The 12,633-nt window shown below is 37.2% G+C and overlaps 1 protein-coding gene across 1 annotated transcript; it reads right to left on the reverse strand.

Moving 5' to 3' along the window:
• Positions 1-11,531: 11,531 nt before the first annotated feature.
• On the reverse strand, positions 11,532-12,182 carry LOC110875694. The gene is made up of 2 exons (XM_022123898.1): positions 12,082-12,182; positions 11,532-11,964 (listed from the first exon to the last, which is right to left on the reverse strand). The coding sequence occupies exons 1-2, from the start codon at positions 12,180-12,182 to the stop codon at positions 11,532-11,534; spliced, it is 534 nt and encodes a 177-aa protein (XP_021979590.1).
• Between the last annotated feature and the right edge of the window lie 451 nt (positions 12,183-12,633).

The following is a 12,633-nucleotide window of genomic DNA, read 5'->3' on the forward strand; positions in this document are numbered from 1 at the left end:
TTCACATACCTCACGGGAGATCACTCAACACTCGAGAGTGGCATGGAACTTACTCCTACCATAAGCTTGCCAAGCAATCAGTCCTCCTCCTTTTTAACTATATGCCTTTGTAAATATCAAGAGGACTTTTGGGGTGAAGGGTTAGGCTTGGGTTAAAGGTAGGTGGTTGGGTTAGTGGTTAGTAGAAAAAGGGCGAAAGGCGTAAAAAGCATCGGTTTTCGTAAGACTTTTTATTTTCATAACTTTTTATTTTGATGAAGCAATTCTTTAAACAAATTTGTTTTTGATAAACTTATTTGTTTATTTGGCTTCATCCTCATTTTTTTTTGAATAAGGAAGTCACAAGAAAAACGAGCTTTGTTACTAAAATAAAGGGTTTAAAATGAAAAAAAGGTTTTTGGTGGGTAAAAAGGGTGTTTGTTTTGGGTTAAGAAATGAAAAGGTTTAGGCTCCAAGGGGTTAACTAGGGGGATTTTGGGTAGGTGGTAAAAAAAGAAAAATAATGGTGTAGAAATAAAAAGGGTTAGTCCTAATGCCTCCATCATTTACTTACTTGGGTTTAAGTTGGTAAGGAACGGGAATGTATCGTCGTGGCAAGTTCTAGAGTTGTAAGAAACCAAGCGGCTATTCAGACAAGAAACGAAAAATGAGCATCTAGTTTAAAGATATGTATTTATATGCTCAATAAAGGCTCAAAACTCACTTTTGTGGGAATGGGTTTTTATGTGACCAGTTACATATAATCAAATTTTAACTAGATTTGTCATGTCTTTTCATAATTTTCTTATGTTGGCTCTTTTTTTTCATGACGCTATCAGTTGTAAATTTGTAAAAACATAACCTTTTTAAAACTTGTAATTCCCAACTTAACTCAAGACAAGTAAAAAAAATGAAAAAATTTTGGGGTGATTAGCGGTTCCAATAGAGTTTTGTGTAAAGCTTGTGATTAGGACTTGCAAAAATTCAAGGTTTAGCACCCCCCCCCCACTTAAATTACACATTGTCCTCAATGTGTCCCAAAAATAAGTTTTTAGGTTGATTGAATGTGTAAAAAGGTGTGAAAAAGCAAATATCTATGTTACTGGGCGTCTGGACATGGCCCCGTGGTGTCCAGGCACGGCCCCGTGTTCAAATTGCCAGTAACAGAAATTGGTAAAAAGAAACAGAAGCTTGGGCACGGGGGCGTGTTCAGTGAGCACACCCCGTGTCCAGTTACCTGAACTGGGCATTTCCTGCAGATTGTGCAGCACGGGGCCGTGTTGGGTGGACACGGCCCGTGCTGAACTTGCTGTAACGAAGAAAAATTTTCGGGCGGTTCTGTTTTTGCGCATGGGGTGTTGGTGCAAGTTTCCCTTGGTATCCTTCACCATCTTGAGTGTGTTTTATCCATTACATCATCATCCAAACACCAATTTAACTAAAACCATCATTTTTAAAATAACACATTACATAAAGCCCTAGAAAATTAAAAACAAAGCAAAAAAATAAAAGTTAAAGATCCTAAATTAGATAGGTCAAGTGATACATAAAATTATCCTAAGGAGTTCTACCCTTTTTATCAAAAATTCCGGAAATAACTTTCCGATTTAAAAGTTTACTAGAACTCCGAGCCGAGAGGTGTTCCCTAGATGTTGTTTAAAGCCATTCTTCTATTTCTCTAGGGAGGAAGAAGGCAGCTTCATTCTCCTCAACATCTTGCGGAGGGAGAGTAGCACCAACCGGGACCCCTTGTAGTACGTCGTGAGGAGATCCCGGGTGTATGGTGTACCACTCGGCAGGTATGATGACTTCAGGCACCACGTTCCACGCCCTTTGGGTGATGATTGGTACCAAAGGAGGAGATGCGAGAATGTTCAACCTTTGGTGCAAAAGGTTGACCTCTCGAAGACATCCTTCTAGTCCCACCGTTAAGTGATTGATACGGTCGACCAATGCTTCTTCCACCCCCGTCATTTCATCAATAGCCTCTCTTAAAGCGTAAACATAGTTTACAAGAGAGTCCTCCGCCGTCGATGACCTTCTCCCCTGCCGGTGTTCCTTGATTGCGATGAAGATGTTCCGCTAGTTCTGCTCGCCATTTTGAGAAAACAGACCGAAGAGGTTTCAATTTTTTTTGGACAGTACCTCGGACACGGCCCCGTGTTCAGCTGTCTACAGGTTTTAGAGCAAGGAATCTTGGAGTTTTAAATTATTTTTCCAATTTATAAGGTATTTTTAAGCATAAATAATTTAAAACAAAGTTGTATAACTCATTTTAAATAAGATTCCTTGAATAATAACCTTACAAACATTACAATAAAGCTTGGAATCATGGTGATTTCAAGCTTTAATGGAGGTATTGAGTGAAAATTGAAAAAGAAGGCAATGAACAAAAGTAGAAAAAACAAGATGGTTGTTGAGAACCTTCTTTAAAATATACCTAGGATGCTATGTGGGAAGATCTCACCAGATCTTTGTCTTTGGGGTGGTCCAAATGTGCAGGAATCTTGCTGCATTTATAGAAAACGACAGCACGCTGCACACAAAATCCTGACACATTTTGTCCGTATTCTGATCATAGATCAGACGGGAATCTTTTGGTGGACACGGGGGCGTGTTGAAGTGGACACGGCCCCGTGTCTAGAAGCTGTCTTACGGAGTTTGCCTATTTTTAAGGAACTTATCCGGATCGGGCGGTTCCTTACTGGATGGAATAACCCCAAAGTGCCTGAGATAACTTAATTGTTCTAGATTAAGACGAGAACGCAAGAGGTTTTCGGTGAGGTTGATTCCTATGCTAAATGTAGGTGGACAAGTCCAACCCTTTCCCGGGCTCTCGCTAAAGAAGGTGTATGTCGAATCGCTCGGGTCTATGTATGCATCAAACGGAGTCGATGGGGAGTTTTTCACGGCACAGTCGACACAGGGACGACTATCGCTCAAGTCTTCTCTAGAGTTGGAGGTGATATCGGGAACAACGAGGTTGTTTTTATCTGAATGCGATCTCAATAATTCTAATTGGGTATCGTCTTGTGATGAATTAAAATCCATCTCAAGTTCTTTTAACCAATTAAGAATTAGATCTTCTAATTGAAATAGTTCATCAAGAAGCATTTCTCCTAGAAGGTCCGGTTGAGCGCATTCGAGGGAGAGATAGGGATTATTTTTACTTTCGCCCCTCTTAGGGCTACAGGAAAACAATGGGTCTATATAGTGGGGCTTGTAATTTAGAAAATAACATTCTAATTCTTTATGAGAGGCACCACATATTTGACACCACGTCCCATAAGAGTGCTGAAAGTAAAAAATATCAGTATCACTGATGTTTGTGTCAGAAATTACCAACCGTCGGGATCTTACGGTTCTGTTTTTAGTAACTGACGCTTGGGCACGGGGTGTGTTGAGTGGGCACGGCCCCATGTTCAGCTACTGTCTGACTTAAAATAAGATTGCCAGTACCAAAGATTGGGCACGGGGCGTGTTCAGCGGGGGCGGCCCGTGCTAAGTTCTGCAGAAGCTGAAAAATTAAGAAAAATCCTAAAAAATAGAAAATAAGAAAAAAATGATTAGGCCGTTGATTTTAAGCTTTCTTAAAATCCTTGTGTCCCCGGCAACGGCGCCAAAAACTTGATGCGCGTGTGGTGTGATATATTTTTATGTATATTTTTAGCCCTTTTTAACCACTTTAATCAAGTTTTAAATTTATAAAACACGATGTTTACTAACACCAAACACACATATGGGCAAGTGCACCCATCATGAGCATAGTATAGTGTTGGTAAGATACCGAGGTCGTCCAAGGACACAAGAGCTTTTAATACCGGTTTATCCTCAACGTCTAATCAAATCAAAAATTTAGAAAAAGGTTTTAAACTAGAAAATAAAAACTAAAATGTTGAAGATAAAAATAAAAGTAAAGAAAACAGATAGACAAGATCAATCACTTGGATCCGACTCGCCTTTAGTGTAACCTTTGATTATTTCCACACTTTTGCACTTTTTAAGAGATCATCTTACTTATTGTAGTAGGCCCCTCTTTTGAAGGTGACGTTACCCTCAACCCAGTAGTTTGAGTCAGCAAAGATACAATCCTAAAGGGTCGGATTATTGAAAGATAATTAATTAAGTTATTAATGCATATTGTGGTTGGCCCCTCTTTTGAAGGTGACGTTACCCTCGGCTAAGTAGTATGAGTCAGCAGGGATACAGTCCTAAGTAGCCGGGTTAAAGTTTTAATGGTAGTTTACATATGAGGGGATCAAAGAGTTTGGACCCCCGCCATCCAATACCATTGTGTATTGAAGGAGGTCCTACTAAATTTGACCCAGGTCCCTGTTGGATCTATACGCTGAACAATGGCAAGACTCTTACCAAACCATTCCCTTAACCCCCGACCAGGTAGCGAACATATCTCCATATAGACTGTGGAGATATGAATGGTGTAAATCTTTTATTTTATATAAACAGTAAAATAATGCCAAGACACCACGGACAAATGATAAGGAAGAATCACCTTCAACATATAAAACTAGTTATTAAAGTCATTAATACATAACCAAATAAAAAGTGCGAAAAGATTAAAAATAAAAAGTATTACACTAAATGCTTGTCTTCACCAAGTGATGTAAGAGACTTAGGCAAACATGGCCTTTGATTGTCAAGAACTCTTACGATCAATCTTGGGTCCCGAGACTACTCACACACTCAATAATGGAAGATGGATGATGGTGTTGTGGTGGTGGTGGAGTGTGGGTGAAGTGTGAGAGAGGTGGTGTGCCGAGGGATGATTTGCAAATGAGCCAAGCACCCCTATTTATAGCCTGAACAGAAGCTCGGGCACGGCCCCGTGTCCATTGGGCACGACCCCAATCGTGCATCACCAGACGGTTATAACCTTCTGGCCACGTGTCATCATCCCAGGCTCTCTTGAAGTCACGATGATGGCACGGAATTGAAGAGAGATCTTCACTTGCCCACTTTCCACGTGGCAATACCCCAACCGTTGATCAAGATTGCGATCCGTGTGCTCTCACACTCGTTAAGTGATTAACGGAGGGAAAAGTAACCTCACGGAAATAACTCTTTCTGTCAATATTTCACTAACAAGTTTTCCCGCCCAAACTTCGGCTAAAAATAGAAGGATAATTCAGGTATAATCTTCAAGTTACATTCACTTCACTTACACTTCTTCTTCTTCATAAACCCTGTACTTATTCTCACGCCGGAGGGTGGTCACGGAGAGAACCCCCATTCTCCCCGTGGCGAGTCTAACGGTGGTTGTTTTGCAGTTACTGTGAAGAGAAGAAGATCTGTCACCCCCGAACTGAATGAGAATAAACCAACCCTTTTATGCAGAATCAGACCCCCCGGTTTAGTTGATTCTGGTTAATTAACCAGTGTTTCTTCATTGGCGCCCACCGATTTCTCAGTTTTACCCATTTTTTCTCGTTTCGATTCACCTTTTCATCTCCGTTTTTCAAATGGAAGAAACTCCGACGAATCGTCAAACCGGCCCTCGGCCAAATTTCGCTCACAATCCCCAAGTTGAAGGGATTGTGGAAGAGGCTTCAAATGATAATCAAGTGCAGTACGCTGACAATCATCCGAATGACCCTGTCACCCCAGGAATGCAGCCTGAAATCCTAATCAGCTCAATTCTACCTCCTGGAGAAACCCCTATCTCCTGGTATGTCAGATCTCAAGGAGTAATAAACGTTGTGTATGCACAACACTGTGCACAAACTGCTCCTCCTACTCAATCACGAAGGCCTGTATCCCGTACTCGAGCACCGTCAGTACCTCATGTTTCCCAGCACGACGGACCATCACGGGTTCAGATAGAAGACACAGAGGTTTACTCTAGATCTCCAGCGAGATATGAGTATACTCAATCTGAAAATCGACGTAGAGAGTATCATGATGAGTCCCATTCTCATCAAAGACAGCCAGTTCACTCCAGGCTGGGCCCGCGACGGGACACCCACACAAGTGAGTACGATAGAACATACCATGAAGGAGACAGTACAAGCGTGTTTAATCGGTTGCAACCGAATTACAAAACTTGTAAACCCTGCGCGGTTTACAATCCTGAAGCAGAACACGATTACAATCTGATCTACCGCCCGTCGGAGGCAGCGGAAAATCCCAAGTTCATCAGCGAAATTGCTTTGGCTCCCTTGGAGAAAGCAAAACTCCCATCCAATGTTGGCAAGTTTAATGGCATGACAGACCCAGATGACCATCTTAGGGTCTTCACTAGTGCAGGATTGGTGGGAGGGTGGACTTTACCGATGTGTTGTCATCTGTTTATTCAAACTCTCACAGGCGCCGCGAGACTCTGGTTCAACAACCTACCTATTGGGAAGATAACATCATGGGTAGACTTGCGAGAAAAATTTTTAGTGCACTCAGCCAGCAGAGGAGGTCTATCCGCGATACTGCAGATGTCATGAATATTTGGCGACAAGATGACGAGAGTTTAGAAGATTTTATTACGCGTTACAATAAAGAAGTGCTCGAGATAGGAGATGTTCATTCACTGCGATACTGCGCACTGAAATCGAAAAAGCGCTTAAAACAAATTACTCGCGGTGAGGAGGGCCCGAGTAAGAAGGCGAAGAATTAAGCAATAGTTCTATAGTCTCCTTGCAGGTTGGTCAAGCTCTGTAGCTTATCAATACCTGGCAACGACTATAGTGTAAGTTAAGTTTCATGTAATTATCCTAACGTAAACTTTGTATCATGGCCTCTGTGCCCTATCTCGAATCAAAACAAAGTTTCTATTATTTCTATGTTTTTTTTACAAAGTGCATGCAATACCTTTTGGTAAGCGCTAAAACATTATGGTAAGATATAATACAAGTCTCATGAACGGTCAGCGATCACACACATTACGCAAGACCTTACGTTCACAAATGAGCTTTATACCACCTTTATTTGCCTTACCTAATCAAAGCAATTGTACTCATGCAAAATATTGTAAGCTAAAACACATATCATACTAGTACTGGCGCACCACACGCCTTAAAAATTATCAATCTACACGGCAGTGTATTAGTTAAAGTTACTTGTGCGGCAGCGCATTAACAGAACAGGGATCTACATCACAAAACATACAAACTAATTGTTCATACAACCACAAAAGAGAACCTACACTAGGTCTTCATCTTCATTTTCTCCATCTGGGAAGATTTCCTTCAATTGCGCCACATATTCTTCAGACTGCAATGCAACATTTATAAGATCCATAACAGGAAGCTGTAAGTTGTTGAATTCTGTCTTCGCAGCAGCAAGGGCGGCATCGGTATTAACACCATGGGTAGAGGACTTGCTAGTATCCCAGTCAACCTTCAAAGCGTTAAGCACATGGTGTGAGCATTTCGAAAAATCTATTACCGATACCAGTACCGTTTATGATCAGTACGGTACGACATCGGTACGGTACCGGTATTTCGGTAAAAAAATCTCATCCCTAATCCACGGATTCAAGCACCTCCCCACAGAACACACACTCTTCAGAACCAACCGAGATGTTTCTTCTCACCAAAGCTTGTTTTGTCGGAATACGGTCGAGAACCGCCCTCCATATAAAAATATTACATCTTAAGAGAAGCCATTTACATCCCTTCATTGTAAAAACAATCTCCTAGCTAATGGGATCCGCCACCAGAGCTTTATACGAATGGGTTGTGAACTTACCATATCTAATCTAACTTTAAACTATGGGGACACGTGTCATTTATTAGAGCTATTTTTTTAGTTTTTTAGCCTCTCTCTCCTACTTATATATATACTTATTTTTTTATAATTAAAGATATTAATTATATAAATATTACTAGTAAATGTAATAGCGATATTTCTTATACATCAAAATGGTTAATTTAAATATCTATAACTTTCTTTAAATTAGTCTCTATGTATATTTATCATCATGATTAATGTTTAAATCTATTTATATCTATATATTCTATATCTAATCTAACTTTTAATAAAAGATTCCAACTTAAATATCACATTTTCACCTTTAATTTATTAACTTACTACTAATTATTTATATTTGATTTTTTGTTTATCTCTTATTTATTTAATATTTATTTTTTTAACTATTTCTTTTTTATTAACAACGATTTAACTTTCATTGATTCAGTTAAATGTAAAACACAAGTTTCTAACCTATTAATAAATAAAAAACAAAATAAAATATTATAACTCATGTAATACACAAGTTTCTAATATAAAAATAAACAAAAAAAAGTAAAATATTATAAAAAGTATATAGTACATCAAATTTTATTTTTTTAAAAACATATATTGATGACTGTGCTGTTAACTGATTACATTATATGTATTCAACCATATACACGTATTTCTACACTAGTTTAATATATGTAATAGCACTAGGTTAGAACCACGTGTATTACACGGGTTGAATAAATATTAATTTTATATACTAAGTCATAAAAAAGTTACATCTTTAAAAACATGTGCGTTGCACAGATTTAATAAACGCGTGTATTACACGGCTTGAATACATATAATTTAATCGGTTAACACACATAGTCGTCAATATATGTTTTTGGAAAATGAACTTTGATGTGCTATATAATTTTTATTATATTTTACTTTGTTTATTTATTTATTATTAGGTTAGAAACTTGTGTATTACATAAGTTATAACATTTTACTTTGTTTTTTTATTTATTAATAGGTTAGAAACTCAAGTGTTACACTTAGCCGAATCAATGAAATATTAAATAGTTATTGATAAGTAAAAAAAAATAGTTGAGAAAAGAAAATTAAATAAATAAGAGATAAGAGGAAAAATGAAAATAATTGTATATTAATAATCATTGAAATTGATATTAATAATAACCCGTTATACTAAACAATGTATATTGATTCTACTATATGACAAAACGATCCATTTATATATATATATATATATATATATATATATATATATATATATATATATATATATTATGTGGATATATTATATATCATCTAATAATATACATATTGTAGCTTATTGGTATAATAACTGTATAATCCCTTATCCTACATAATCTAATCTAATTTAATACGCATATAAGTAAATAAAATTAATAAATAACCCGTGATACTAAACAATATATATTGATTCTACTATATGACAAAACGATCCATTTATATTTATTATGTGGATATATTATATATCTAATAATATACATATTGTAGCTTATTGGTATAATAACTGTATAATCCCTTATCCTGTATAATCTAATCTAATTTAATACGCATATAAGTAAATAAATACATGATCATTTAGATGTTTCTTAGCTAAAAGAACACACAAAAATATGCAGGAATCTTATATGTAAATATTAATTACGGTGAAAAGTATACATACAGACTAATTTATAGAACGTTATATATAAATTAACTATTTTGATGTATCAGGATACAAACAGACTAATTTATAGAACGTTATAGATAAATTAACCATTTTGATGTATCGCGAATATCGATAATAAAATGAATTTATTTAAATAATTTGAAGATAATTTTATGTAAAATTAATATATTACCCTTATAGAAAGTTAATAAATTAGACATTGTTTTCAGAATAAAATTTAAAGGATATGATAACTTAGACAATCCATATTGATAGTTAAAAAAAATCGGGCATTGTTTATTTAATTTTCAAGGTATAATATTTGACTTAAGTATATCCAACATCTTAAAGCTAGTATTATTTTTTCAGTTTAATTTATTATTTAATAGCAGAAGGATAAAATGTTATTACGTTTTAATTTGTTGTTATTCTTATCATTATTAGATTAGATTAAATATTATTATTATTTGTATTAGATTAGATTGAATATTATTATTATTATTAGTATTATTAATAATTTTAATCAATTAAATGAGAGAATGACAAGTGTCTTAAAACAGATTTCTTTTATTATATAAAGTATAGATATAGATTTCATATTTTCATTTATCTCTTAAAATAAATGAAGATGAACATGTAATCTTTTAGAGAATAAACACTAATAAAAATGTGTTAATTTATTGTTTGTATTTATATTTATTCATAAACAAACTTCGTTATCACATATTATTCATGTTAAGCAAATTTGATTAGTTTACAACCCTAATTACGATATACTATGAAATATTAAAATTTTGTGTTGTATATAATAAATAAATAGTTTGATAGATTTAATATATAAAAATGTAAGTGATTGTCGGTGACACCAAATTCGCCGCCAGCTGTTTGTGATTGGGCTGATTTCTAGTGGTTTAAGGAGTAGTGTCAAGTGCGGGTCACCTGACGAATGCACACGTATGGTATGATATGAGTTGACAAACAATGCCAGGATACATGATTTTGACTATTCATACGTACCCAATATAATATACACGGTTTCCCGTGTTGATATATCAGATTAATCGTAAGGCTATACGGTGTGAGTAACGTCCACTGCCATCTTAGTCTATAAGACCAAAGGGTATGGGGTCGTCCCCTATCCGTCTCGGGCCGTTTTCGGCGTCGCACACCGCCCTCCGACGGTCCGTCGCGTCCCTCTCGTCTTCTGCAAGACGTTGGAGACGAAGCAAAGTGGTGGGCCCCATCTGACTTCTCTCTCCCCTTTATTAATATATTAATAATATTCTATTATAGGTTGGGTAGTCTTGGCTAGTCTTCCACACCCTTGGGTAGTCCCCAAGGGGATGGTCCTCCACCTTTGGTGAGGTGGCGCCTACATGGCGGGTAGTCACTTTGGGGGACTAACCTCACCATACCCTATGGTCTAACGCTTTCCAACATTGCCCCGTCTTATGCTAGTGGGTGTGGTGCACATTATGGCCGACCCTAAAGGTGGGCAGGGAGAACCACCGGTCAGGGCTCGGTATTTCGAAAGACACATTTTTTTTAAAAAAAAATCCGATATTTATTTGTAAAAAAATAAATTAATAGGGTATACCCATATAAACACCAACATATGTCCACTTACAAAACTATTTTTATGGTTTAGATTAGTTATTAGCCCATTTTCATTAGGTTTAGACCGCCTAATACCCAATTTCTTTAAGGTGTAAGGACACGTTTTTTCAAGTTCAAACAAAGTACACGAATTCTCGAGGCCGGCCCTGGTACACATCATCCGCCATGTCATCTTTGAAGGAGAATGACCCTCAAGAGATGGAGCAAGAGTGTTTTACATAACTAAAAAAAAAACACATAACTTAAAAATAACAAAATATGCTTAAAAAACTAATCGTCATTTCCATCGTCGCTTGCGTCGTCATTTGATTCGTTGCTAGCGTTGTTCCAAATGTATTCCTTCAAGTTCGCGATAAGATTTTCATGTATATACTCGTTATGTAATGAGAACAAGTTCAAATCTTGTTATTCCATACTTACCAGGACATTATTCTCATTAACCGCATTTTCATCGTACTCACATATCGCTCTGCCTTCGTCTTCGATAATCATGTCATGCATTAAGATACAAGCGTACATGCAATATCGCAATTGCTTTGGTTTAAAAGCACGTGCCGAGTTCTCAATATGCCATTTTTCTGTAGAACCCCAAAACACCGTCCAATGTTCTTTCTCGCCGCCTCTTGAAACTTGGCAAATTTCTTTCTTTTTCGTCTGTCGGGTGGTGAATAGTTTTAATGGTTGTAGCGTAGGATGGGTATGGTCCATCAGCAAGATAATAACCGCGCCTGTATTCAACCCCCGAAACCATAAAACTAGTGTCTAGACCAGTTCCGTGTATAACGTTGTTGAAGACCTCTGATTGGTGGATGACGTTAATGCCGTTATTTGAACCAGGAACACTGAAGAAAGCATGCCAAATCCACAGATCTCGTGACGCAACTGCCTCCAGCATTATTGTTGGATGTCTATGATCACCTCGCGTAAATTGACCTCGCCATGCATTAGGGCAATGTCGCCACGCCCAGTGCATGCAATCAATGCTTCCGAGCATTCTGAGAAAACCATGATTTTGTTCGTGGAATTGATACAATTTTTGGACGCCATTGGCGTTAGGTTTTCACAAATATTTCTTGCTGTACAGCTTCACCACACATTTTTAAAAGTTGTACAAGTATTCTTGTGCAGTTCTTTCGGACATCTTTAAATCCTCATCCCACGCAATGCATCGGCTGTCGTTCCATACGCCAATTGGTGAATTGCCGTTGTGCATTTCTGTAAGGTGGTAAAACCCCTTTTGCCACCGTAATGTAAAAAAGGGGTTAATCCTCGGCACGTCATCGGCTATCCGTAAGAACAATCAGCGACTTATTCGGAAGCGTCGTCTATACATCGAGTCCGTATACAACAGTTCGTCGACAAAGTAATCGGCCACGAATCTATCGTGGGCTCCTACACGTACATAATAACAACATAAAAAATAATTACTATATAAAAATATAATATTCACATACGAATATAATAACGATATAGAAATAAAAAAAATATAAACTAAGCTTCTCGGTCTTCGTTTATGGCCGCTTGCCTAGTCCGCGGTTGTGACGTGATTTCTTCCTCCTCAATGATCATTTACGCCGCCTGCATTATGGCGTTTACAAAATACTGATCTCCTTGTCCTGAAGATGACGAACACCACGAAGATGAAGACATTGTGTCTTTTTTTT

The sequence above is a fragment of the Helianthus annuus genome, chromosome 7, assembly GCF_002127325.2.
Source record: "Helianthus annuus cultivar XRQ/B chromosome 7, HanXRQr2.0-SUNRISE, whole genome shotgun sequence".
NCBI lineage: Eukaryota > Viridiplantae > Streptophyta > Magnoliopsida > Asterales > Asteraceae > Helianthus > Helianthus annuus.